Source organism: Chamaea fasciata, unplaced genomic scaffold (genome assembly GCF_029207755.1).
Source record: "Chamaea fasciata isolate MVZ Bird 193981 ecotype frontalis unplaced genomic scaffold, bChaFas1.0.hap1 SCAF_18, whole genome shotgun sequence".
In the NCBI taxonomy this organism is placed as follows: Eukaryota; Metazoa; Chordata; class Aves; order Passeriformes; family Sylviidae; genus Chamaea; species Chamaea fasciata.
In genome coordinates, this window is record NW_027094103.1 from 38651 (window position 1) to 66645 (window position 27995).

The 27995-nt window shown below is 43.7% G+C and overlaps 1 protein-coding gene across 4 annotated transcripts in view; it reads right to left on the reverse strand.

Annotated features, from left to right (window-relative positions):
* Nucleotides 1-22815: 22815 nt before the first annotated feature.
* MORC2 (MORC family CW-type zinc finger 2) overlaps nt 22816-27995 on the reverse strand; it is a 50982-nt gene continuing 45802 nt past the window's right edge. For 2 of the 4 annotated variants that reach the window (XM_066199546.1, XM_066199548.1), the window contains exons 23-26: nt 27526-27717; nt 27338-27431; nt 25772-25960; nt 22820-24919 (exon numbers count right to left, since the gene is read on the reverse strand). In XM_066199546.1, coding sequence (XP_066055643.1) covers nt 24851-24919; nt 25772-25960; nt 27338-27431; nt 27526-27717 — 544 coding nt within the window. In that variant the 3' untranslated portion in view covers nt 22820-24850. Of the gene's footprint in view, nt 24920-25771; nt 25961-27314; nt 27432-27525; nt 27718-27995 lie in introns of all 4 variants that reach the window. The other 2 variants (XR_010723345.1, XM_066199547.1) reach the window with 2 other exon arrangements.

Genomic DNA, 27995 nt, shown 5'->3' on the forward strand with positions numbered 1-27995 from the left:
AAAGTTAGAAAAAAACACCCAAGGAAAGTCATTATTCAGTGACAACTCTAGAATTTTGTCTTTGTAGCTACTGAATTCTTTCCTTTTTAATGTGTCTTTTAAAGAACTAAATATTGCTTGAAGTTTGAAATTCAGTACGAACTGTACTGAATTTTTCAGTCAAGTCTTTGCTTTGACAGTTGTCCCACACAAGCTGTGATCATCATTCCATGACGTGATGCTGTGTTGTGCATTTGATGTTGTCTGTTGGGTAATAATTGACTTTTTTTTTTTCTCCCATCATAGTAGTAACCTTATTTGGTATTCAATGGCAAAAATGGCCCCTGGAAGCTTTCTGGTGCACATGGAAGAGCAAAGTCTCAGGGAAAGCATGTGCTCAGAGCATTGCATTCTGTGATTTGCAGTTTCAAAACGTGCACTGACTTGAACATATCTCTGCATCACATGGGGAAGTGCCATAACTCTGGAGGGAAAAAATGAAAGCTTAATGTCAAGTGAAAAAAGTGTGTTAAAGCTTTTAAGGGCAAAGTTAAAGACAAAGATGAAGGAAGGAATGTGTTCAGAATAAATGAATTCATTTTTAATTGTAGCACTTTGCTTTGTATCAGCTGGGATTATAAGGTGGAGTAATGAGAGAAAGAGTGCCTTCATGCCCTTCAATGGATGCCTGTAATGCAAAGAATTCTGCTTTTACATCCATTCTACTTTTAGACATTTTGCTCCTTATGCTGATTTCTTTCATTCTGATCAGCCAAATTCAGACATCTGTCCCTCAGCACCTCTAGCCAGGGAGTTGATCTTAACTGCACTGTTTCCATTGAGTTCAGCATGTTCTGATTTTTCTCCCCTGTTTTCCTGCTATCATTCTCCCTCTTTCTGTTTTGGTAATAAAGCAAGTTAAAGGCAGCCTCTGACAGCGGGATCCAATTGGGATAACCAGAAAAACTCAGTTCTTTTCTAGTCTAGGCAATGAAGATGCAGTTCTGCTCTCTGCATCCTTGTTAAATTAACCTTTGCCATGAGGATTCTGACTAATCAATAACAGTGAAGTTACAGGCAGTGCAAGAGAATCAGAAAACTATTTTCTGAATTCTGGTGATAGCTAGGAGTGAAATTTCCATCCTCCCTTTGAATCTAACCATTCAAAACATCACCCAGATTTTAGGACAGAGGGAATTTTCTTATAATGAGGGGGGAAAATATTGAAGATTTGGGGAGGAAAAGCCATGAATGTAATGGGAAGGTGTGGGAAATCCGCGGCAGGAGAAATGTGGCACTCAATATGAGTGATCGGCAAATCTCGTTTATTGTTAATTCACACAATGCTTTTATAATCACACTGATAAGGCTCATGCATATTGCAAAAGTTAAGCTCAGGACTGGTGCTCAGCCTAAAGATCAGCTACGCCTCTTTCTACATTTCTTTGTGGTTACATAGTTTGAGTAAGTTTTTGTTTTACCGTACTTCTCCCCCATATCTTTCAACTGCAAGGTCTTGTTATCGTATAACAGCTGTGCTCAAGGACATGTGAACCTTGCTGCCTTGCTGGTTCTCATGAGAGTGCCTGTGTGCTCAGCAAAGCTCTCTCATGTCTATGTGACCTTTTGCAGCTAGCCAGCTGTCGATCACACTCTCCACACTTCTCCTGTTTTTCTGTTGGACAAGAAGGGTGGTATTAAATGCGGTATCCACCATCCTTTGCCTCATTTTTTGTAAGCACAAACAACAACATGGTAAAATCAATACAGCTAAAAGAATCACTATACCAACCATTATAGCAAATTTGACAATAGAACATAGCCATGCACCCAAACCCAATGATTTTAGCCAGCCATCCAAACCTAACCCTGTTTGTACTCATAAGTTATTTGTAAGCCGACCAAGCTCTGCCAATTGAGTGTGAATTGACATGGAAGGATCAGAAAGATTCATACAACACATTCCCTCAAATTCTTCACATCCATGTCCTTGAGCAAGCAATAAAAAATCGAGAGCGGCTCTGTTTTGTAAGGTCACGTGGCAAACTGAATCAACATCAAGCAATAAGCTAGAAAGTGCTAAGGAAGTAGTATTGGTTTGCTTAGCCAGCCAGCAACCTAGCTTATTCAGAGTGGCTAGAGCCTGTGCCACTGCCACTCTGGGGGCTAGGAATGACGCTGCAATTCCTGCTGCTGGCGACCAAAAGTCTGCTTTGTCACTGAACTCATGGGTAAATGCATGAGTCATTCTTTTTGTTCTGTGATGATACCGGCTCATGTTAAAAATCATAGACATGTTAGGGGTGAGGAGGGATAGTCATCCAATCGTACATGGTCCTCCCTTCAATTTTGACGGAATGCCAGGCCAAGCTCGGTTGCCACAAATCAGAAAATAACCAACTGGCAGTGCAATGGGAGTGTAAGATGATACTGAAAGGTTGGCTGCTGTATAATTGCACCACATTGAAGCATTCTGGTATACAGGTAAACTAGAGTTAACTATAATTGGCGTGATATTATTAACACTACTATGGTTAAAACAAACACAAGCATCAGCCCGCACCGAACCCAACAATTCCAGCTCCTGTGGTTCCTGCGTTATCCCAGGGAAATAAGGAGCCCATTGATCCCACCTGTCGACATTATTTTGTGGACTGCTAGGCTGACAACTTGGCACTGCGCTAGGACAAGGCCAATTATCAACAGGTACTCCAACAAGACATGTGGAAAAGGGATTTCCAGGGGAAGAAAGTGACAAACAGATGGCATCTTGTCCGGTAAGATTGGCCAGTGTAACCCAAATATTCATTTTTGATTGAGGGGGAACCCAAATCGATTCTACCTCATTTCCGCTTTTGCCTGTGTTTGGCTCTAAGATGGCAGCGACAGCACATATAATCCCAATTCTCAGGTGCCACCTGCCATTGCTGGGGAATCCCCACTCCCTGCTTACACACCGCTGCCAAAACATGGCTGCTGTGCAAAGCAGTCACTCTTCGTACTGCCTTGTCAAACAGCCAGAGCAGTTGCAGGTTTTCTCTGGCCCCTAAGTCTTCAATTAAGTGTATTCCCTCTCACCCTGGCTGTCCAGTATAGCTCTGTACTGCCTTTTGCAACGTATAGTTATGCCAGATAAAGGAACAATTAGGGCACCATAATGTTGACAAACGCTGCTGAAACACCCACCACTGTTTTTGACATCCCCCACAAAAAATCTTAACCCACGAATCACATCGAGGTTTACCACACTTGTAACATACAGTCAATACAGTCAGTCTCTTTGTTGTTTGAGAAAGTTTGTGGATAAGGGATACAAGTTCCTCTTGATGGGTGACAATATATCGTCAACCCAAAGTCTGATTAAGGCATTGGAGCGGTTCTTGTATTAACCGAAGGAGTCGATGTCGTTGTCACTCCTGTAGGGTCATTAGCAGGACGGATCCAGCGACTGAGAACCCACAGAGAACCTGTAGGGGTTGAAACACAAAGATATCAGCGGCCCCAGTAAAGCACCTTTGCTGGCTCCTGCCATTGACCAGTTTTAGGGTCCCTGTATCTTACCCACACAGCTATTTTATTTTTTGTTTCTTCCTGTTGGTAGTGCTGAATAGCAGCAGGACTTTTGCTGTCCCCAAAAACACATAAATGATTTAACACAAACAAACATTTTGACAACTTTTCCTGTGGGTCTCGAACATCTGAGTATTTTGATAAATACCTTTTCAATGTGCCATTAGCTCGCTCCACAATAGCTTGCCCAGTAGGGGAATGAGGGATACTCGTTATGTGCTTTATGCCCCAAAATTGCAGAAACTGGGCAATTCTTTTACTACAGTAAGCAGGTCCATTGTCTGTTTTAATGCATTGCGGTACTCCCATGACTGCAAAACAACTACTTCAATGCCTTTTCACCTGCTTAGCCTTTTCTCCTGATTGTGCTGTGGCCCATATATAGTGACTAAAAGTGTCAATAGTGACATGCACGTACTTCAACTTACCAAACTCAGGTACGTGTGTTACATCCATCTGCCAAATTTTGTTTGCACCCAAACCCCTTGGGTTAACCCCTATGCCTAACCCACAACCCTCATTGTGATAACCGCATACAGGACAAGCCTTAACAATTGCTCTAGTTTCTTCTAGCGATAGGCCAAACTCCCTGCAGAAACCTCGGGCATTTTGGTGAAATATAGAATGAGCTTCTCTAGCCATAGTTTGTTGTGGTATAGGTGCTGTTTGGGTAACTGACACTAACTTGTCTGCTCATGCGTTATCCATTCCCAAACCAACATCCCACTTGTGACTCCTAATGTGAAGGACAGTAAAAGGATAATTTCCCATTTTTATAGCCCTTTGCAGCTGTATAAACAACTCAAACAGCCACTGATTCTGAACCTTCTTAATAAGTGCCTCCTCTATGCGCATACAAACCCCTACAACATAGAGTGAGTCAGTAACAATATTGAGGGGCTCATTAAATTAACACATAGCCCATACAACAGCCCATACCTCCATATTCTGTAATGCGTCATTTGCAGTAGCCTGAAAGATGTGATGATACCACTGTTTTTCTTTCTGCCAGGTGATTGCAGCTGTCCTAGATTTCTTTCCTGCATCCATGTAAACTGTAACAGCATTTGTTAGCGGCTTCTGTACTCTCTTTGGTCGTGGGATCCAATGCCACTGCCCTACCCATTTAAGTGCTGCAGAGGGAACATTGTCCATAGTGACTATACTTCCTGCCTCAAGCACAGCTTCCTGTAACTCAGAGCTATTATGCAGGTACCATTGCAAAGTGTCCGCTTTTAGTGGTACCCGTATTTGTTCAGGTTCAGAGCTCGAAACCTGTATCGCTTGCTCCCTACCCTTTTTAATCAAAGAAGCCAGAATTTCAATTCTTTGGAGAAGGGTTTTGTGTTGCTGTAGTGGGGGACATAACCATTCCAAGGCCCATGCCTCCCCCGTTCTTCCGTCTGTTTGGGTTAAAGCCCCCATTAGGTGTAACTCGCCACACCAAAAGGTTAAGTCAAGTGGTAAGGAGGGATCACGCCTCCTTACACAGCCCTGTGTTACACAATCCAGTATGTCGTGGAGAACTTTTTTGTGTACAGAAGTAATGTGCACAGGCTGTGAGTGGTCAGTTCCCTTCAACAAAGGATGCAAGGATTCCAAGCACTCATTTGGGATACTAACTACAGGCCGTAACCATTGCAAATCACCAAGCAGCCTTTGTACATCGTGCAACGTTTCAAGGCATGTGTTTAACTGTAGCTTTTGTGGCACCACTGTCTGTTTTGTGATTGTCCACCCTAAATACTTCCAGGGTTCAGAAGTTTGAACCTTTTCAGGGGCTACAACCAAACCTTGACGCCTAAGACTGACGTGAATTTGCTGAACCTGCTTATCTGTAAACGAATATTGCTGAGCAAACAAAATATCATCCATGTAATGGTAAATGATTGTCTCTGGCCACTTCTGACGCAATGGCTGCAGTGCAGCGTCAATGTACAGCTGGCATAACATCAGACTATTGTGCATGCCCTGCGGTAGGACCGTCCATTCAAACTGTTGATCTAGGCCTTCATGATTTAAAGCTGGCAGGGTGAAGGAAAACCGTTTTGTATCTTGGGAGTGTAACTTAATTGTGAAAAAACAGTCCTTTAAATCCACAATTAACAAGGCCCATTCCCTTGGTACCATAGCTGGATTTGGTAGTCCTGATTGTAATGCTCCCATAGGCTCCATCTGCTGGTTGACGGCCCTCAATTCATGTAGCAGTCTGTATTTGCCAGATTTCTTTTTGATGACAAAAATAGGTGTATTCCAAGGGCTTGTTGACAATTGTAAATGTCCTTTCTCATATTGTTCACGCACCAGCAAATGGCCTTGCTCTAGACTTTCCCGTTTTAAAGGCCACTGCTTACCAACCCCTGTAACTGTGGATGTACTCGACTGTAGTGGCCAATGCTGCGGCCAATATTCCAGAGCAATTATGCTAGTGTCCACACCGGTATCCAAAAGACCTCCAAGTCTTTTCTGCTCCCCTTGGTATTCTATGGACACCGTACGCCTTGGCTGATCGTGTAGGCTCACAGTCAGCAGGGTACCTCCTCCAGAGGAGCCAAAACCTTGGTCACCTCTTGATTGAGCATGGCGTGGAGGTAAAGCCTTGGTAATTTGTGGCAAAGGTACCAGCTGAACTATATGTTGTCCCTTTTCAATTTGAATTGGGGGAGAATTAGTGTGTGCCATGATACAGACCTCCCCTGTATAATCAGCATCTATTACTCCAGGTAGAACGAACAGTCCCATCATTGTAGCAGATGAGTGACCCAATAATAGGGCTCCCATGGCTTGTCCTTTTATTACTATAGGTCCTTTTATTCCCGTTGGTATCTTTGCCGGTTGGGTAGTCAGTAAAGTTATCCTTACTGTGGCTGCTAAGTCCAAGCCGAGGCTTCCTGGGGTAACTGGCCTGAGGGTTGTTGCATGTTGTTGGTGGCAGCAGCTACTTGTGTCGAGCATGGTGGCTGGGGGGCGCGCTGGTCTTCCCGTTTCCCGAGCGACGTCGGCAGACTCTGAGACTGTGTGTGTCCGACTGGCAGTTTTGGCACCAGACATTGTTTGCCTGGCAGTCTCGCCGTATGTGACCAGCTCCTCCACATCGATAGCAATGCATCCCACCACTCGGGGTTGGACGTGGCATGCTGGTTACCGTTGCTTGTAAAGGTGCAAGAGCGGCAAGTACCGGCTGTGTTGTAGCCTCTGCCTGTTTTTACAACCCTAGTCCAATTTCTCTCAAAGCATCAACCACCAAAGCCTGACCCCCAGTGGGCATGTTGGACATTCGCTCCAGAGCTTGCTCTATAGACCAATTAGCCCCTAGAGTATTTAGTACATTCTTTGTGGCTTGATTACTATTTTGCAGCGCACACTGTTTTAATAGTGTACTTTTCATAAACTCAGGAACTCCTGCTTGGTTAATTGCATTAGCTACTTTATCTATAAACGGTCCAAAAGCCTCATCCCTTCCTTGCTTTATTCCCATATATGCAGGGATCCCACCTGGCTCTTTAATTCTGTCTAATGCCTGCCGCACCAGACGCATCACTTCACAACACTTAAAAGGACCAAGAGTTGCCTGTGCTTCTGTTCTCAAAACATTACCAAGCCCCATTAATTCCTCCAGAGTTACGCCCTGCAATGGATCACCGGGTCCCCTGTTCACTGCTACACTTTCCTGACAGAGTGCCTGCCAATGTGCATTAAATAACAGCTGTTGATGTTGTGTAAGAATAAGCTTAACTATAGAGCGGCAATCATTCAGCAGCAATACCTGAGTAGTCCAAATGTAATCCAGCATCTGCCTTACAGGCTCACTAGTAACCCCGTATTTACTTGTAGTATCTCATAACTGAGACAAAATTTTCCAATCAAGAGCAGTTATTGTCATATTCAGCCCACCCCCTGCCACTGGTGTAAATACCACCGGACAGGCAATCTCCCTTGCCACCTCTGCGGCTTCAGAATCCCCTGACTCCATAAGATGTTTTGCTACAGCTGCCCAGGCTTCTCGTCGCTCCCTTGCAATGGCCCCCACTAGGTCACTTTCAGCCCCAGGGATCGGCTCATTGCTTTGGGCAGGGGGTTCTAGCACTGGGTCAAATGGTACCGATGCTGTGGCAGTCGAAGGGGCTGAGCCAGCAGAATAGGGTGCCAGTACCGGTGGCAGTTGAACTGAGGACACGGCAGGGGGCAATGGGCAATCAAACCAACCGTCATAATTTTTAATTTTATCCTGAGCCTGCTGAGCCTGAGTTGGTGCCCTTTTCTCTGCCTGATACTGTAACAACTCACTGTGCACCACCCGCCACAATTTCCCTAATTTCTTAGCAGTTTTATCATCATCTAAAGCTGCCTCCCATAACTTATTCCCGAACTTATGCCATTCTGATAATTCATGAACTGTGTGGGGATTTTGAAACATACCCTGAGCATACCCATATGCTAACAGCTCAGGGAGTTCCTTTTGCAAATCAATTCCCTTAACCCTAGGCTGTTGCAAAAAAGAAGTAAATAATTCATACGCTGCTTGCCTTTCCATGATAAATGAATGTCAGTGCTGTTGCAGCCTTACAAGGTCCAGCAGCACGTATCGGCTAGACTCTCCAATGAGGTCACCCAGGGCGCAGCACCCTCCTTTTCTTTTCTTGGTGCTTTTCGCCGTCCTCGCTGCTAAAGGACCCGAACCATTTGCCGTCCCACCATGGTGTTCTATCACGTCGGGGGCACCATTTGTGGGAAATCCACGGCGGGAGAAATGTGGCACTCAATATGAGTGATCGGCAAATCTCGTTTATTGTTAATTCACACAATGCTTTTATAATCACACTGATAAGGCTCATGCATATTGCAAAAGTTAAGCTCAGGACTGGTGCTCAGCCTAAAGATCAGCTACGCCTCTTTCTACATTTCTTTGTGGTTACATAGTTTGAGTAAGTTTTTGTTTTACCGTACTTCTCCCCCATATCTTTCAACTGCAAGGTCTTGTTATCGTATAACAGCTGTGCTCAAGGACATGTGAACCTTGCTGCCTTGCTGGTTCTCATGAGAGTGCCTGTGTGCTCAGCAAAGCTCTCTCATGTCTATGTAACCTTTTGCAGCTAGCCAGCTGTCGATCACACTCTCCACAGGAAGGAAAAAAAAGCAGAGAGATTTTAGGTCCCCACAAACCATGAACATGTTACAGTCACTGTGGCAGTGCAGGAGTTCTGCTAATTTCCAATAGTGAAGAAGTTAGCTGTTGGGGGTTAGGTTTGTTCCTTCTTTCTCTAAAGAATTTTTTCCCCACAAGTTACCAAGGAGACCAAGTGTTGGATACTTGAGAGTACTTAACCGAAACAAAGAGGTGGACAAAGGTGGAAGGGGGAGATAACGCAGGTAAATGACAAAGCTTGAGGCAGCTTCTGGCTTTTGGTTTTTCCGGTGTTCGGGGAGGGAGAGAACGGCTGTTGCTGGCTGGAAAAGTTTCACTGTGACCAAAGGGATCCAGTCCTGGGAAATCTACTATCACCGGTTCGGCCTGAATCCTGAGTTTTCTCTGCCATCCGTGGGAGCTGGTCCAGGCCCTGCCTCGCCTTCGGCTTCTTCAGCGCTGCTCCTCTTGCTACAGCGTGACCCTGCACCCCCTGCGCTGCCGGGACATCCTGCCCCTGCCTGCCGGGACACCCTGACATCCCAGCTACCAGCCCGGGACTTTTCCACTGTTTCAGCTTGGTGCTCTGAGGATCCTGCAGGGACACCGAAACCAAACTGCCCTGGGTTTTGTGAAACAAAGCCCTCAAGGTTCTTGGTACTGTTGTCGTTTGTCATTAATGCTGTAGTTGTTTGGGGGGACGGGGGGGGACGGGGGGGGGGGGGGGGTTGTGTTTGTTTGCTTTGTTTCACATACCAGTAAAGAACTGCTATTCCTATTTCCCAAATCTTTGCCAAAGAGCCTCTGATTGTAATTTTACCTGGCAGATACCTGTCTTCCCAAACCAAGACATTAGCCAACAGAGACTGCATCTTGTTAAAGAGATTTCGAGTGTAAACAAGTGCCAGGCGTCATTGGCCCTTACTGTCAAATCCATTTTAGCCTTCAAAATCAAGAGCTTAGTCATGGTGTGTATTTTCTTTGATCCAGATATTGTCAAAAAATGAGAAAAGACAATTTTGTTGCTATTGTTTAGTGTTTTTCAGCAAAGGTTTTGTATGTAAACATATACGTTTATTACCTGAATGTATTTTAATATGATTCATTGCTTATAAATTAGCTCACGTATCATTGGCCTACAGATATTGTCGTAGATCTGTATCAAGACGTTAGTAGAGGTGAGCTAGTGGCAAAGTGTTCTGGGTGACACATCCATACCTTTGAATGGAGGAGAAACCAAAGGAGGCATTTTATTCCCCCCTCCAGTATTTTGTGCTTTCAGTTGTAACTTGTACAAGACAAGGCTCTGCAGTCCAGCAACTGCACTAATCAGATTCAGCTGAAAATTAATTAGTGTCCTAGGAACACTTTCTCATAAACTGTGAGCCAGTGGGACAGTGAAGTTTAGTTTTCCAGTCTGTCCCAGTCTGTTTTATTCTAGAAATTGGAAAAGAGAGTGAAGTTCTTGAAAGAACGTGTTTCTGGAAATGGCTGTAGAAGTCTGCATAAATACATCTGATATTCTAGGTTATGTACTTGCACCTCTTTCTATATGTTTCTAACAATTAATCAGGACAGACGTAATCTGAAAGATAAATAAGAAAGTGAATTCCTGTCTTTTTGCACCTATCCTGGTGTAAGACAGTTGTGTGACAATGGGGTTATTTCTTACAGGAGGCCTAGGCCTACAGCCTACCTATTGTGTCTAGCAATGTTAGCAATGCTCTGTTATGTTTATATTATGTCTAGGAATTAGTTAACTTTCTAAAAGGCAATGCTACTGAACTTTGAACTGGACTTTAGGGCTTTTCTAGCAACCAATAGAGTCTCTTCTTTGCTTAAGGCACTTAAGGCATATTTTGACTTTGTCTACAGCTAAAGCCAATCAAGAGCCTGAGTTTAAGAGCAGGGAAGGGCTGCGCACTTTCCTTAGGATTTAGCTGCTTTCTCTTGTCTCTTCCTCAATTTCTCCTAAGCTGGGGCAGCTGAAACCTTTGGCAAGGGGAAGATGCAGTAAAACGCTTTAGGCTGTGCCTTTATGTTGTATCTGTGTACAATAATGTAAGAAATAAAATACACGTTTCTAAACTGGGTTAAGGATTTCTACTGTAAAGTGCCTTCTCTCAGTTAAAATACTGGTTACCTTGTTATCTAGTACCTATTGAAAGGTCTGTTTTGTTAAATACCATTTACCCCATTGAATTATTAAAAAAAATATGAATATTGCCCTAATGCCGATATCCAACTATGACGGACAAAAGACTCTCTAACAGTTTAAAGTTAGAAAGTGTATGTTTAATTACGACGCCGGGCAGCGTGCGGGATAGCTCCCAAACACACGCGCACCTACAGAAGATCACAGGGTCTTTTTATGTACAGAAGTATTGAATACCCAAAACACAAATGTGTATTCATGACTTTAGTACATCCCATTCCCCGCTTCATATGGTAATTAGCCAAAAGTTATTAAGCATGCGTGGTTTGTTCTTTGAAATGGGTCGGTGGTCTTTTTTATGGGGCAGGGTCTCAAAATGATGAAGTAAGTGAGTCTTCTTCGCTTTGACTTTTTAACCTTTTAGTGTTGTGTGACAACTGAATCCTGTTTTCCCAGGAGTATTTGATTTATGAATTCATTGTCCTTCTTGAAGCCTATTGATTAGTCAGAATACACAAACATAAGTTGACAGGCCTCATGATTTATCAGTTCCTTAAATCCAGCTTCTGCTTATCAAAAGGGAAGTCTATCTGTCTTACTTCAGCAATATCTGGTTTAACTAAAATCCTTAATTCTTCAAAATTAACGTTTCATTTCCCCACTTCCTCTTTAAAGTGAGTAAATTCTTTTACTCAATATATAGAGTCTTCTTCATCTATCCAAGTTGTACAACTAGTGTCTCTCAAGACCAATCCATACGCTTTCGATAGTGAAGTTAAGGCTGTTACTCTTCGTAGCATTCTCCAATTCCAAATAAGTATCACTACAGATAAAACTAAACTTATACTAACTAAAAAAGTAACACAACTATAGGGTGGACTAAGGTATTTAGTATACCGGTTGCTGTCGGAGACCACCCAAAAAGCTCATCCCACCAATGATGAGACACATGTTCCTCAAGCCTTTTAAAAACTCCTTTGATGGTCTCTGTGTCATGGTGTATTGTAATTAACATCTTTTTCCCCCCTTCCTTAATTTCTTTTAAGATTTCTCTCAATTCAGGATGTCTCATCAATTGAGTGACTAAAGTCAGATACATTCCTATGGGCACAGGCAGTATCTTCTCCACGGTGGTTAGGTTAGTCTTTATATATTGATGTGATACTACAGGTGCTCGGTAGGAGAAATCACATCCCTTAATTCTAACAAAATTACAAACACACAAATTGAATTGTGTCTCTTTTACAATTTGGTTATCTACCCTTATGATGGGGCATGCTGTCCTTAGACAGACACACCCCTGTCCTGTATACACCAGTGAAGTTTTCTGTTTGCCTGGATATGTTTCAAAGTGACAAATATTTTGGTCCGTATCCAAACAAATGTCTTTGTCACCTTCTAATGTCCCTTCACATATGTATCCTAGTTGTCACCTTGCAGTACAGGGTTCTAGATTAACAGTTTGCCATTTGCCTTCAATTTCTCGTGCCCACATCCTGTGTTCAGAAGGGTACAATACGGCTCCCTCATGGTTTAACCCTTAAGGGCACTATTGGGTGTATTAGGTCCACTGAGGCATCGTGTATGGTTAAAACAAAGGCTGTCACTATACTAGTCTCAGGGTTATAGGTGAAATTGACTAACACCCACCAAGACTGAAGCTCCTTCTCCATATCAGAGGCATTGTCCCAGACAATTTTGCGAATTTCAGCAGGAAATGTTCCCTCTCCACCTTCTCTGATAACTGCAGCAGCCACTGATTGCAGCCACAGTTGTGCCTGAGTACACCCTAGAGCCAGCGAAATGTTTTCACTAGCTGTACCTAGTGCATTAATTATTGCCTCATGATCTCGCTCTTCTGTGTTTTCCCATTCTGGTAGTATTTGGGTCAATTTCCAATGATTGTTACCCAGTGCAAGTAGGAAGGATTGCAAAGGTTGTTGTAATTGAACTAAATCATTCCCTACTGAGGCTAATTTATTCATCAGTACTTCAGAAGCTATGGTATTTAGTACTCCCAACCCTGTTCCTAGCAATCCGGTGAGATCCCTCTTACTTCTAAAGTTAGAAGGCACACCCTTTTGGAGCCAAGTGGTCCAGTCCATAAATGAGTTCTCAAGAAATGGAGCACATTCTGGCCGAACATGAGAAGCATTTACCTGTACTCCCATTTCAACTCGTTTTAAAGACCACTTTGGGTTAATTATCAGCTTCTGAACTCCTGTCCTTTTAATAGCATATGGCCCAATTTTGGTAATTATAGGAGTTATTTGTTCCTCTATTTCTGGGATAATCGGCACCTTGGTGATCACAGCCTTCTTTGGTACTGGTGGAGTAGTTTTGGTCTGGTCCTTATGGAGCTCAGTACATACTTGAGTGATGTTAAAGTCAATGTCATACCCTCTTATTGCACACCCCTCCATTTAGAGTCTAAACTGAGGGCATTTGTAAGAGACGGTCCGAAGATCCCTCATCTGCCTCACGACCATCGTCAAGGACAGAGACTGAAACCCCTAAAAGGGACTTGAAAATCTCAACGCAGGAGTTATGGCCTGGCTGAGGTGGGATGTTGGCCAAGTGCGGCCTGCAGGTGTGTTCGATGGAAAAACCCAGCACGCACATCAGAACATCAGAACCTGAGCAGAAACAATGGGCAAGTCACGGTGAAGTGACTGTGCCTGCTGACTTGTACTGGTTGACACTGTACCTGCTGACGACCGACTTGTTCTGAGTTCTCTAAATGAACACACTGCAATGATTTCCCCCAGCTGTTTGGCCAACTGCCTGTCGCTTTGGAGAGGACTATAAAAACCCTGGAGACTCCCGCTCACTTTTGTGATCACCCCACTGGAGAAACTCGCGTCTATAGGCATCTTCAAAAGCCTCGAGGACTCGACCCTCCATGCTGGTAGCTATAATCCCCTTCCCCTCTTTTTCTGTCTTTCTTACTATTCTCTTTTCTCTCCCCACTATCGCATTTGTTGGCACTAAATAAAGGTGCATTTGTGATTGAGTAAACTGAGTTTGTCCCCCACTGTGTCTTTTGCGCTCTGAGATCCCTAAAATGAACCATCACGAACCTCGCTTGTGTGAGCGGATCGTGACATTAAATTGGCGTCACGGACAGGATCTTGATGGACAGAGGGGTTGCGGGTTTTATATAGTTTGTAACAGGGGAAGGACCCTTGTCTCAGCCGCACCTAGCACCCCACTTTGGTGAGCGCTGTTAGAAAGCAAGGGGGGTGAGGGAAAACTCCCGCAAACTGTATACACCCAGGCGAATAGCACTCCCTGTCATCAGGATTTCACAAAAAGATCTCATTGTGCAAAAGATGGGACTGTAGTTAGGTTTTGTGTGTTTTGGGCTGCTTGGTGTAGTTGAGAAGACAACTATTTGTAACTAAGGTGAACCTCCCAGGCAGTTTTGGTGTCCTCGCCCATTCCAGGGAACCGAAGGGAAACACAGTTTTAGCTGTGCCTTTGGTGTAACTTTAAGCGTACCTCCCTGAGAGTGGTTTTGGTCCCTTCACAAAATGAGTGAGAAACATAAGAATGCATTTTATGCTTTGCTAGCAAAACATGGTGTTAGACCTTCTCCAGACAGAGAAAGGTGGGCACAGAATAATTGGTTTAACTTTGAAAACATTGTAGATAGAATATATTCTTTGCAACATGATGCTAGATACAAACTGGGCAGAAATAAAACCATTCTTTGCTCAGTTTTGGGGGCCTGTCTTTCGGCAGCCATAGAAACCCGTTTTGAACGGGTAAGTGAAGAAAAAGCAGTAATAGAATCCCTGCAAAATTTGGTAGAAGCTTTGCAAAAACAATTAGAACAGGAAAGAAATCAGAATTATTTGCTGCAGATTTCCCTTGCAGAAGGGCGAAGTAAAAACTTAAAATCTGCAGATTCACCCATAGACGGAAAAATAGAAGGAAAGGAGACATACAACATTAAACAAATATACCCTCAGAAAGAATGAGTACACATGCAAAATTGTGGGGAACACTGTTGCTCCAACTTGAGACCTCTCATTAAAACAGAATATAATTATATATATGAAGAAGATCGTGATCCCCACATAACCACCAAAGAAATACCATACACAGCCACTGAATTAGCTAAATTAAAGAAAGAATACTCCCGCCTCCCTAGTGAATCAGAGACGGAGTATGTTTTTAGAGTTTCCCTCACAGGGGGCGACCAAATTAAATTATATGGACAAGAAGCAAGTGGCTATTGGGGACATGGAGTTTTCTTAACAACAGGAAACACACGTGCTCCATGGTCCCTGACACAGTGTGCAGCTTACTGGGCAGGGGGGTTAAACCCCCTTGAGAGGGGCGACCCTCTGACAATAGTCGGCACCTCAGACCAACTCCTAGAAAACATACACAAAGCTGCATGCTTGCAAATGATACATGAGAGAAAATTAATCTCTGGCTATGAGTCATCAATGCAACAGCCTGTCAAACCTGAGATTATGACCCCCCTAATTCGAGGTTTGCCAGAGTCTCTTAAACCAACAGCAATTCTTCAAAAAACAATAGCATCTATCTCTCCGGTAGATAGACTTGAAAGATTTCTCAGACATACAAGAGATCGAACTGGTTCCACTGACTCCTCACCTTTTACAACTCCTAGCACACAATATAACAGCAGTTATAAACTTTGGACATGGAGTGAAGTAGCAGAGGAGTTAATAAGTTACAGTAGAAAATATGGACCAGTGAAGGACTCAGAGGACAAACCAGAAAAACCCAGAGGAGTCAGGCACATTGCCTCTCCTAATGAAAAATCAGCAAAGGGAAAACAAATTTCCAACCGGCAGCAGCTGTGGTCACTAGGACTGAAAAGGGGAGTGCCACGAGAAATAATGGATAAATTGCTGTATGATAAATTGGCTAAAATAATTTCTAATTGGCCCTGTCCCAAACCTATTGTGTTGGAATCATCCAACCGACAACCCCACACACCTCCTCTTCCACAAACCTTGGGCAACAAGCCACAGCACTCCCTAGCACAAGTTTTAAACAATAAGACACAGCAAGTGGGGGGTGTTCAGCAGAAAATAACTTCCCGCTTAGAAAGCCTTGGTTTGCAGATCCCCTCAGAGAAAATACAAAAACCTTATCAAGAAGCAAAATTTTTGGGTATCTGGTGGAAAGGAGGTATGACATGCATCCCACCTGGTACCCTAACCTCCTTAGATCAAATTAAAGTGCCTGAGTCCAGGAAAGATCTACAGCATGCCTTGGGATTATTAGTGTTTTGGGGAAAACACATTCCAGATTTTTCAATTTTTGCCAGGCCTCTTTATGATTTGTTGAGAAAGGGAGTAAAATGGGACTGGAGCCCTTCTCAGGAAGAAGCATTACAATTGTTGATTTTTGAAGCCACAGCTCATCAGGCCCTAGGCCCTATACACTCAACAGATCCTTTTCAGGTAGAATGGGGATTTGCTTCCTCAGGGTTGTCAGTACACATATGGCAGTGGGGTCCTGGTGGTCCAACATGGCCTGTTGGTTTTTATTCCCGTGGTTTCAGAGATGCTGAAAAGAGGTATATTACCTGGGAAAAAGGCTTGTTTGTGGTTAGCCTAGCTCTCATAGAAGTAGAGAAGATTGTACAACAACAACCAGTTGTTTGGAGAGGGCCTTTCCAAGTTTTTAAGTCAGTCACTACTGGGACTCCCCCACCTGACGGGGTGGCCCAAACAGCCTCAGTAAGAAAGTGGTGTGCTCAGATTGAACATTATTGTAACATCTTCTCAATAACTGAAGGAGCTGTGAAAAAACTGGCAGTACAAGAAGCAGAAAACTTGGGTAGCATCCAAGACAAACCCGCCTCAGTCATTACCCCTCCCTTTTCCCCCGAACAATCAGCAAATTCTTGGTTTACTGATGCTTTTCCTTTTGGCCCAACAGCTCCAAGCATAGTTCCCTCACTACGGGGACCAAGTGATTCCAAGAATCCAGCACATTACCCTGGACAACCTGTTTTGGTGAACCTCCCCACAGTGGGAGAGGTACCACTGGTGCTAAAACCCCCTCTGAATAAATACACATGGGTAAACTTTGATGCTCTAGGGAAAGAGTATTGAATAAATGCACACTGGAAAATTTCCATCATTCTAACTTTCTGCCTTTTGGTGGCAGATTCTGTTGTGCTTACTTTTTACAGGAGAACTCCGAGGGACATGAAGGCCATATAAACCATGATAAATATTTTAAATTGGAAATTTTGAACAGTATTGATTTAGAGGTATTAATGAACAAATTGGCTTCTAAAACTAGGGATTTGACCAAATTACAACCATTGCAGTTATCCTTATGAGTTTTGGGGACACATCAGTGGTTGCTATCAAACATAATACCAAATTGGGAAAAGGTAAATGTGAATGATCACAAAATGATAATTGATGTACTTGGTGCTACAAAAAACAATGTTTCTTTGGCTCTTAGCTGCATCCAGACACAGCTTTGGATGCAGACAGTTGTTGTCTCAATCATAATGGAATGAGAAGAAGGCACTTTTCCTACTGAAATTCGGAAAATAATTTGGGACAATGCAAATGATTTTGAAAAGGAATTCCAATCCTGGTGGAAATTAGTAAACTTTACCTATAACCCCAATACCAACAGTTACAGCTTTTGTAATAACCATATGTAATGTCTTGGTGCACTTGATATTGTTAATGTAATTATAGCTCAAGATATATTTCTGGACACTGAACAAAATATCTGCCACTTTGAAATTCACCCTAACCAAACTTCTGAAACAGTGCTAATATATATAGGCAATGGGTGTGCTTGCTTTAAAACTGCTTGTGATGCAGTGTTTGTAGAAGAAATAGTACTGAATCTTAAGAATCATTCAAATTATTGTGTTTGTAACTTTACCAAAATTACAGGATGTGATTTTTCGTACATAGCCCTAGTTACCTCTTATCACCTTTTACAATCTGATTATACAGTGATGCACAAATTATTGCCTCCCCCTATTGGGATGAATCTTACTTTGGTGAAGCAATTGTTGCTTCATCAGGACCTAATTGAGATTTTGGAAAAGATCAAGAAAAACAGACAGAAAACCCCGGTAACTATTCATCACAATGTGAGAAAAATACATCATGTTATAGAAAAGGTCAAAAAGGATGCTGAATACAGGTGGTAGGATACCCTTTTTGGGTGGTCACCTACAGCTACAGGTATCCTGAACAAAGCGTGTCATCCCATTGTTGTTCTTTTGATTTTGGTTTTGATTGGTTTTGTCTTATCGGTCATTTTATACATCCTAAATTGGAAAATGATGAAGAGTCAAGACCGCTTTTGAGACACTCCCAAAGTTATTGACACGAGACATACTACCCTAACAGCGAAAATTAGACCTCCAACAGCAATTTAATTTGAAATTGTTAGTTGCTTGTTTTGATTATTGTTGTTTTAATTGTTATGTTGTAATCAAAATTAAGCTGGTGTTTGAAAATTGTTAATTTTATGATTTGTTTTGATTATTTTGAAAAAATTGTTATAATCAATATTGATTGATTTTGTTTTGTTTCTATTTCCTTTTTCTATTTTTTCCTCCCCCTCTCTCCCTCTCTCTCTCTCTCTCTCTCTCTCTTTCACACACACTCTCTACTGTCTTTGTTTTTTTTCCGGGATATGCTACTAACATGGACGAGTCCTGAAGACTTCGCAAGACTACGGAACCCTGCTGAAGGAGCTCTCTTGACAACAATCGTGAGTCACGGGGTGGTGTAAGAGACGGTCCGAAGATCCCTCATCTGCCTCACGACCATTGTCAAGGACAGAGACTGAAACCCCTAAAAGGGACTTGAAAATCTCAACACAGGAGTTCTGGCTTGGCTGAGGTGGGATGTTGGCCAAGTGCTGCCTGCAGGTGTGTTCGATGGAAAAACCCAGCACGCACATCAGAACATCAGAACCTGAGCAGAAACAATGGGCAAGTCACGGTGAAGTGACTGTGCCTGCTGACTTGTACTGGTTGACACTGTACCTGCTGATGACCGACTTGTTCTGAGTTCTCTAAATGAACACACTGCAATGATTTCCCCCACCTGTTTGGCCAACTGCCTGTCGCTTCGGAGAGGACTATAAAAACCCTGGAGACCCCCGCTCACTTTTGTGATCACCCCACTGGAGAAACTCGCGTCTATAGGCATATTCAAAAGCCTCGAGGACTCGACCCTCCATGCTGGTAGCTATAATCCCCTTCCCCTCTTTTTCTGTCTTTCTTACTATTCTCTTTTCTCTCCCCACTATCGCATTTGTTGGCACTAAATAAAGGTGCATTTGTGATTGAGTAAACTGAGTTTGTCCCCCACTGTGTCTTTTGCGCTCTGAGATCCCTAAAACGAACCATCACGAACCCCGTTTGTGTGAGCGGATCGTGACACCCTGCTGCGGGCAGCAAACCTGTACAGGCATGTTAAGGTGTGGGCAAAAAGGCCATACCGGACCTCTATCATTCCTCAACTATCTTTTCCTTCAAAACCCGATATGGGTGCAATTAACAGGGACTAGAGGGCAAGACCAAGTTGGTCTCTGTACTCACCACAAAGATACATCTGCTATGGGTGGCAATCCCATAAGCACGGTAGATGGAGGTAAAAAGCCATACCGGACCTCTGAGATCCCCTTTTGTCTGCTCCAGCCAATTCATCAGTAAGGGTGCGTAAGGAAACCCTGAGATATATTTGTTGTTGTTCCCACTGTCCTCACCCACATCAATAGAAGTTAGCGTGACTCATTAAAAAATTTCAACTTTGAGAAGTAGATTATTGGAATCGAAACTGAGTTAGTAGTTCGAGCCAAATGACTTACAGAAAAGGGGAAGGGGGTTTTTTAATAGATGAGTAATGAAATTAATCTCACAATTAAGGGATAAATATTATGTGTGTTGTGAATGTGTAGTTATGTTATTGTGATATGTCCTCCCATAGTCCTCTTTCCCCCTCCCCTTGTATTGTTGTCATGGGATGGCCTTGGTAGTCCAGGTATTTGGGGATGGCCAGCTTGTTACTAAGAGGTGCAGTATAACAACACCTGACCTCCAATCAAGATGTAAGAAAGTGATCTCCACCAATGGACAACAAAGGAGTTGACTGACAACACTTTGGGGGGGGGCTAATAGTATAAAAGGCAAAACATCCATTTTGTAGACAAGCACGTGTCTGCTGATCAGAGACTTCCAGTGCTGCTCTTTCTCCTTATTCAATCTTTTGTTGTATTTTGTTAAAGTTTAATAAACTCTCGAATTTTAAAGGTGTTGTTTCTCACAAGCTGAACCAACACAAGAAAGAGTATTTAAACTCACCAACTTTGGCGGCTGCAAGAAGACCCACACCAGAAATCCAACAGGTTCCCAGCTGCTGTGAACTTTATTCTCCTCCTGTCTCCATAGACAAAGAAGGGCAGTCACCATCTTTGCCTCTCAGCCACGCGGCGAGATGAGGGTATGGTGTAAGGTTGGTGGGTTTTTTTCCTTTTCTTTTTTTTTTTTTCCCTGTGTCTTGTAGGCACCCCTTTTTTTTTTTTTAATAAAAAATTCCTCTTTTTTCCACTTTTATCCCCTGGTATCCATTTCTGTCACTGGTAGAAGAAAGGGAGCTGTTGAAGCCTGCTCTCTTTTGAGAAAAAACATTCATTTTAGAGCATTTTTCTCCTAGAATTTGTCTCCTAACTGAGACAGGTACTCACACGAACTGCTCTCTGTGATGGCAATTGCTTTGATGGTGCCTTTAATGGGGGAGTTTGGGTATAGTATTTTTTGCTTTTGTTTCTTTTTCTCAATGAATTTTGTCCTATCTGTCACTAAGAAAATATAATAATCGGTACTTAAGAGAGACAAAAGAGGTTGCCAAGCTCAGGGGAGGATGGCACCTGGCTGCATTTCTCTTACCTGAGGGTTTCTCTCAGAGGGGCAGATATTGAGAGAATTGGGCTGGGGAAAATGGGGCTGTGCTCCTAGCTCTCTTGCTTGGCTTTTGAAGGTGGAAGAGACTGTCGTTGCTGTGGGAAGAATTTGCCACCACTGCGGGGCTCTGTTTTCCGCTGCCTTCCACCAGGAGTGGAGCTCTGCTCATAAGAGCGGCCATTGCACTGGGACCTTATTAGCACCCTTCCTGACCAAAGGACCCTCCACTGTCTGCTTGGGTGCCTCAGGAGAAACCCCAGGATCTCTGAGCCCCTTCTGCCTCCAAGGGAACTTCTCCTGGCCCTGTTCAGGAGCTGGCCTGCTAGCAGCTAGCTGGCCACTTACTGCTCTGGGTTTTTCTGCAAGACTGTAAATCCCACACCCCCTGCCTGCCAGGACACCTCATGGCTCCTGCTACAGATGTCAAGTTTCTGCTGCCTCTTGCTTGCTATCCTGGGTGAGCTCATTCCTGCCATTTTAGGTTGCTGCTTCCAAGGTTCCTGCTGGAAGTAGGATCCTGCTGGAACTGGGATCAGTTGCCCCTGAAGGTCTGTGGAGCAAGCCTTTTTTCCATCCCTTCTGCCAGCATGTCCACCACTACACGAGAAGCAGCTAATCTTGCACCACAGCGCCCCCTGCAGCCGCGGAAGAATCATCGCAACCACCTTGCCCTGCCTGGAAGCCAGCAGTGCCCCTGCCGGCCGTGCCCAGAACTGCACCAAAGGGGAAGGTGCCTGCAGCCAGAAGGCTGGGACTGGGTCTCTGGGTCTGTTTGTTGTTAATGCCATAGTTGTTGTTTGTTTGCCTTGTTATACATATTAGTAAAGAACTGCTATTCCTTTTCCCCATATCTTTGCTGAAAGTCCTTTAATTTCAAAGTTACAATAATTCAGAGAGAAGGGGGTGATAGTCTCCATTCCAAGGGACGTTTCTGCCTTCCTTGGCAGGAACTTTGGAGGCAGGAGCCTCCTTCTTGCCTTCTTGTCTTTCAAACCAAGACAAGGTGAAAGCTCTGGTTGACAGAAAGTGCGTCAAGAAGTGCTCCAAAAGACAGGAACCACACAATGCTCCTCATTTCCTTGCTAAGAAGCAACTCTGGATACTGAGAAACTTTCAGGGACAATGAACACCTCCAAAAGTGCATGCACCCACACCCCTCAGTATTCTCCATTCAAACCAGATCAGTGTTACTTTACACCTCTACAGAGCTGTGCACACAGGGTATCCTGTCCATTTCCACAGCATTTTAATCCACAGCAATTATCAAGAATTAGCAAATTTCCCAGACCCACTTGGTTTCTCCCAGAGTGACCCTCGTTGCTACACTGTCTTTAGTTTCCCGCAGGCAAGAATGTCAGTCATCTGACAGCTCTTCCTGCTGCCCTCAGCAGACACTAAGGGAATGTGGTAGAGCTTGAAGGAAAAATGCAGCAGAAGTGAGCTGGCATGAAATACCCAGCTGGCAGCTCTGGGAGGAATTTCAAATATGGAAGGCATAAAGAAGGGATTAAGCTGGCCACAGAGAGGAGATGGGGAATGTTGTGCGAAATGAAACTCATGTCCTTAGTATTTCTGCTGTAAGAAACAGCTGAAAGTATAGAGGAAGACTTAAGGGCACACCTGAGGCATCAAGAGGCTTAACTGCAGGACGGAGGTGTCATGACAGGGTTACAGGCAGGGGACAGGTTCTTGATGGCAGCAGGAACCATCCTTCAAGATGTGACAGGGACATCCCTGTGTGATACACAGGGAAGAACACTCATGGGAGAGATGTGTGGTGCAGAGCTGTGGGGCAATGTCCACCCCTGATTTTAAGAGCTAAACAGGGAAATGCCCTGAACCACCTGATATAGCTCTGGAGTGTATCCCATTCAGAGCCAGCTGTCTGAATCCCCTCTGGAGGCATTCTGAGCCTATGGGTTTTAAAGGTGCTTCTAAAACCTCATGTGACACAGACTTGCTTAACAAATTTAGAGGGGGGAAAAAAAAAAAAAAAAAAAAAAAAAAAAGCAGCTGCAGAGGATTGCCCAAAAGGGTCTGAGAATGAAAAACTTGTTTTATTGGCACTTAAATGCTTGGCTAGCTCTTCCTGGCAAAAAACCTTGGTAGAACATCAAAAAAATTAAATGCATTAAAAAACAGGAGTTAAAACTAGAAATGAGAAGTTCCACACAGCAGAGGAAAAAAACCCCAAACCTCAAAACAATTGCACTTTCATAACATGAAAGAAGTAAGGAACCAAACTCTGCCAGGAAGCTCAAGAACTGTGTAAGAGTTGTTAGCCCCACACTGGTGCCCTCTGGTGGAAGAAATTACAGCCTGTGTAAAGCAGCAGCTGCAATAAAACAAAATTATATTAAATTATTATTTTGTTGTATATTGCAATATAACAAAATCTCCTCTAGAATGTCTGCTGGCTCCTGCGAAGGATGAAGACTTCTTTCACCTTAATAAAAAAAAATGCATCTTCTCCAGATTATTTTCATCAGAAACTGCAGTGTATCATCACAGCTAACAAACCTCCAGTATGTGTGAGGAAACAAGAGACCGGTAGAGCCTGTTCCTTTGTTTAAGAAACGCTGCCCCCTCTGTGCAGGAAGGTGTATGAGGATGGGAGAATACTCCTTACCTTCATTTATTGAGGGATGTCAGGCCCAGATTCTGGAGGGAAGCAGTCTCACCGTGTGCTGTGACAAGCACCTGGAATTCGGGTAATAAGCAAAAGCCTTCTCCCTCTTCCGCGGTGTGTAGAAACTTGGGATTTCTTCAGGACTATAAACAATTAGTGCCAAAGATTTTCTGTGCAACAGGTATTTAATTGGGAAGGGTTTTCTTCAAAACATCTATTACACATCCAGGTGGCAACTCCAAGGGTCCATTCCACCTGACCTCCCTGACAGAGAGTACCCACCTCTTGCTCACACCATGTTTCTCCAACCATCTGGCTTGCAGGGGACTCTAGTCTGATCATGAGTCCACAGACACTTTGTCCTAGCAGGTCTGAGAAGCTGCTGGCCAGCCCACAAACTCTGACCAAGTCCCCTTGACATCAAGTGGCCTACCAGGAGCTGGCTGCAGTTGAAGGATAAGGGACAGGTATTTTCCTTGCTGCAGACACAGGGCCAGATGCCAATCAGCAGTGTAGCTCTAAAGACTCCAAATAGCCTCCCTCTAATAATTAGAAATCTCTAATAATAAAAATATTTGGTAGAGCAAATTGATCAAAGCAACACAAACCTGAGGGGGTAACAATAGAACAGGGGACACTTTATTGTCAGGTGGTCAAGGAGTTCTTCTGACACTGTAATTATGTCTCAAAGAAACAGCAGCAGAAGTGAGTGATAAAGTGACTGCAAGCAGAGAACCTGAACTCCAGCATTCTTCCTCTGATGCTCACAGCCCAGTGTGAGCAGTTGAGGAGCTGATCCTCTTCCTAGAAGGACCTTCAGCCTCTTAGCTTTTACAATGGTGGCAGTTTCACCTCCTGTTCATGAAGCTCACTGCAGGTGCAGTGCCAAATTTCCGAGATCCACTGAGGTTCCATCCCCTCTGCTCACACTCATATATGGACATCTCCTTTCTGTAGCTCCAATTCATGGCTTGGCTTCCTCTAGCCCAAGTCCAGTACCTTCCACAAAGACATCCTGACCTCTTCTGCCACAACTCAAGGCTTATTTTTTAATTGCTGCCAGGTTCTTACTGGAGAACCAGTAGGCTAAGCAGAGTGCTCTGAGCTCCCAGGTTTAGCGTATTAATATACTCAACTTGCAGAAGGGGTACTCACACTTCTACGTCACTAAAAACACTCATTGTATCAGGAACAGTTCCCATTTCTTTTAAAAATAAATATTTATAAACAAAAGGGAGAGATTCAGAGAATTACAAAGTTTAAAATTTTCCTGCCAACAGCACGAATGTTTCTCATGTACAGTCATGGGAACAAGTTGTACACCAACATGAGCACTGTCTAAAAAACTGTCTCCTCATCAGCTGCCCCAGTCCCCCCACACAGAGATCCACATCACTCTTTGCAGCAGCCAGCTCTTCTGCACTTTTCCAGGACTTGTACTGGAGCTGCTCAGTCTCCTTTCATGATCAAGTCCTCAATATATGCATCCAGTTCATCATCTGTATTAATATCAATGTCCTGAAACCAAAGCAACAAGGAATACCAGTGAGAAGTGAATCCTGAAAAACAGTGCAAGAAAAGAGAAGCCAGAGCAGCTTAGCATCCTCTGTTACATCTGGCCTGCTCAGCCTCTATGCCCCAACCTCCAGCTGCTGACAGCTGCAGTGATAGCACCCCCAGCTTTCCCTGTCAGTATCTGAAAGACAACAATGGAAACCCATCAGCACCTCATGCTCAAACAACGCACTCAAGTGATGGATTTACTGTACTGATTTTGGTCAAGGCAGGTTTGGTTGGGGTTCTTTCAGACATAACATTTTCCTAATAGGGAGCAACTGCTTCCAGATGCTTTCAGTAGCTTTTCCAGGTTGATCTTAAATTTATTAAAGTAGTTTTTAAATTTAAAGTTAGTTTATTTATTGAAATGTTTTAATGATATATTTTCTACTTTAATTTGGTAGTATAACTAATATATTAATTTTACCACAAGACTTTTTCATATTGTTTGTTTAAAGGTTTACATTTCTATATATGAAGTTCAGAATCTGCCCAAGAACAGGGCAGAACTCCCTGCTGAGCACTGCCTATGCCTAGGGAAATTCTCGTGCAGCCTTACGGCAGAGAACAAACAGAACCTGTGCATTATGTACACCCCATGAGAAATCATTCTGTGAGCATTAATACACATGAGGACTCCCAGAGTCTGGATCCCAGGGGTGGGCAGTGACAGACCAGGCTGTTCCCAGCTGAGGAAGCTGGAGCCCAGTGAGACGCTGGACTGAAACACTTGTAATGCATGGAAGGGATGAGCCAGGTGGCTACTCTGAAGCAGCTCAGGGTTTGCCACTCCTCCTCCTCCTCCTCACCCACCTCCTGCACTTTCTGCAGAAGGGCCATGATATTAGTCCTCAACTTATGCAGTTTCTCCTCTGTTTCCCTCAGCTTCCTCTCTGAGTTGCGGAGGTTTTCCTCACAGGCTTTGGCTCGGGCATCGGCACGTGTCTGATATGAATTGCACAGGTTCTGCAGACCCACCTCATACTGCTTAAAATATTCTTTCTGTAGTAGACAAAACACAACAGAAGTCACTTTAAGAGAAAGCATCAAGCCTCACAAGAACATGTGCACTCACAGGCTGAAGAAAATTCAAACTCCTGGCCCCCATGATCAAATCCTCCCCATGGCATGCCCCTGCATGCACTGCCCACACTCATATTTACATCTGATTTACCTACACCAGCCAGCACGGAATTCACACAGCTTTTCACATTCTTCCAATACTAGAACTGCCCCCAAAGCCGCCTGAATTTAGATTAAGGGTTCAGTGTACTTTAAAAAGCCTAAACCCACAGGTATGCTGCGGGACTGACAACCCCTGTACACTGAGTATCCTTGGTACAGATTATCCAGACAACACAGCCTCTCACTGCAAGGTAGTGACAGCTACACTCACTAAAAACCCCTGACACAACCAAGGTGTCCTGTGGAAGAAGCAGGAGTGGTAACTCTGGCAAATGCCAGCAGATGCCTGAGTTAACAGAAGGGGAGGAGACAAGAGAGAGACTGCCAATACACACACTGCAAGTGTGAGAGTATAAAACAGAACTGGCTTTGGTCATGTGGTCATCTGCAGGCAGCTTTTTATTTGCCTCTTTGGAAAGGTCTCTGTTGGTGGTATGTTGGAGAAGGAAAAAGTCAGATATGCCAGTTTCCTTGCCCTGCATTCCAGCCAGCACTGGTCCTCCCAGTACCAGGCTGCTGGTGGAAACTCAGTCCCACCTGTCCTGTGCTCAAATAAACAGAGGTCAAAAGTCTTAAGCTGTGCAGATGACCCACTGGCAGTCAACCTGCTCTCCTGGAAAAGTGGGAAGGGGTTGGCTTCCATGTTCTCTCACACTGAAGTAAATAGTCTATAAAGGAATTAAATCCACACTAACATTGTGGATTCAATCCCTGTATGGGCCATTTACCTAAGAGATGGACCTGATCCTTGTGGTTTCCTTCCAACTCAGAATATTATGTGAATCTGGGGATAATTACTTGTTATTATTTATAATTTTTAAGATTGTCTCCAAATAAGTTATAAGGCTGGGTGCAAAACAAGCAGATATGTCTACCTCCTGCTTCTACAAACCTCAAACCTGGTCTCTTTTTTTTAGAAGTTTAACAGCAATGGTTAAGAATTTAAGATAGTAGTAGGCAACAGCATTCCCACACAGATGCATGGTAATTAGAAAAATCCTCAGACAACTGTTACAAGATTCAAGGCACTTCTCAGAGCTCTCATTCTTTTCCTCAGCTATGTTAGTCTGCCGAGGATCCAAATTATCTTTTCAAGCGTGCACTCTTGCATCAGCAAGATGCACATTTGCCATAAGAATGGAATATGCGTGGGGAAGAAAAACAAACTTACTTTTCTAGAAGTACTGAACTCACCAAGGGAAATGCTAACAACCCTTCTGAGCTCATGGAACTCAGCTCATTCTTGGAAATTGGAAAACTTGGAGGCAAGAAGTATCGCAAACAATTCCTGTGGAGGAAAACAAAACACAAAGCCAGAGTTGGGAGTTTAACAGACTGAAGCAATCAGACTGCAGAGCTCACAAAGTCTGTGGTGAACCCACCGAAGGATCTGGACTAGCAAGTCAACTGTTTCTTGGCTACTGCTGGGACCAGTGGTGTCAGGCTCAGTTCTGATGCAATCCGACATAGAAGGTTCAGCCATGACCACCTCCTCTTCTTGCTGTGTGTCTGGAGCCTGGTACTCAGGAGAGGGAGGCTTCATAAGCCTTACATCCTCACTGCCCTTCTCTACCCTGAGAAAAAGTATTAAGGGAATGTCAGGAATCTTTTTCTACATTGGACATACCTGAAACATGGTTAACAGTTTCATCAGAACGCGTACCCAAGTGTCACACAGACCTCTAAACACACAACAGCTGCCTCCAGGGCAGGCATCAGAGTGACAGACGGATGGAGTCTGTCATGCCCATTCCTTATGAAGCCCTGGACAGTCCTGACCTCACACATTTCCTGACATGACAGCAGCATATTTGTCTTCAGTATCTAATGGCAATAAAACAGGCCCTTCCTC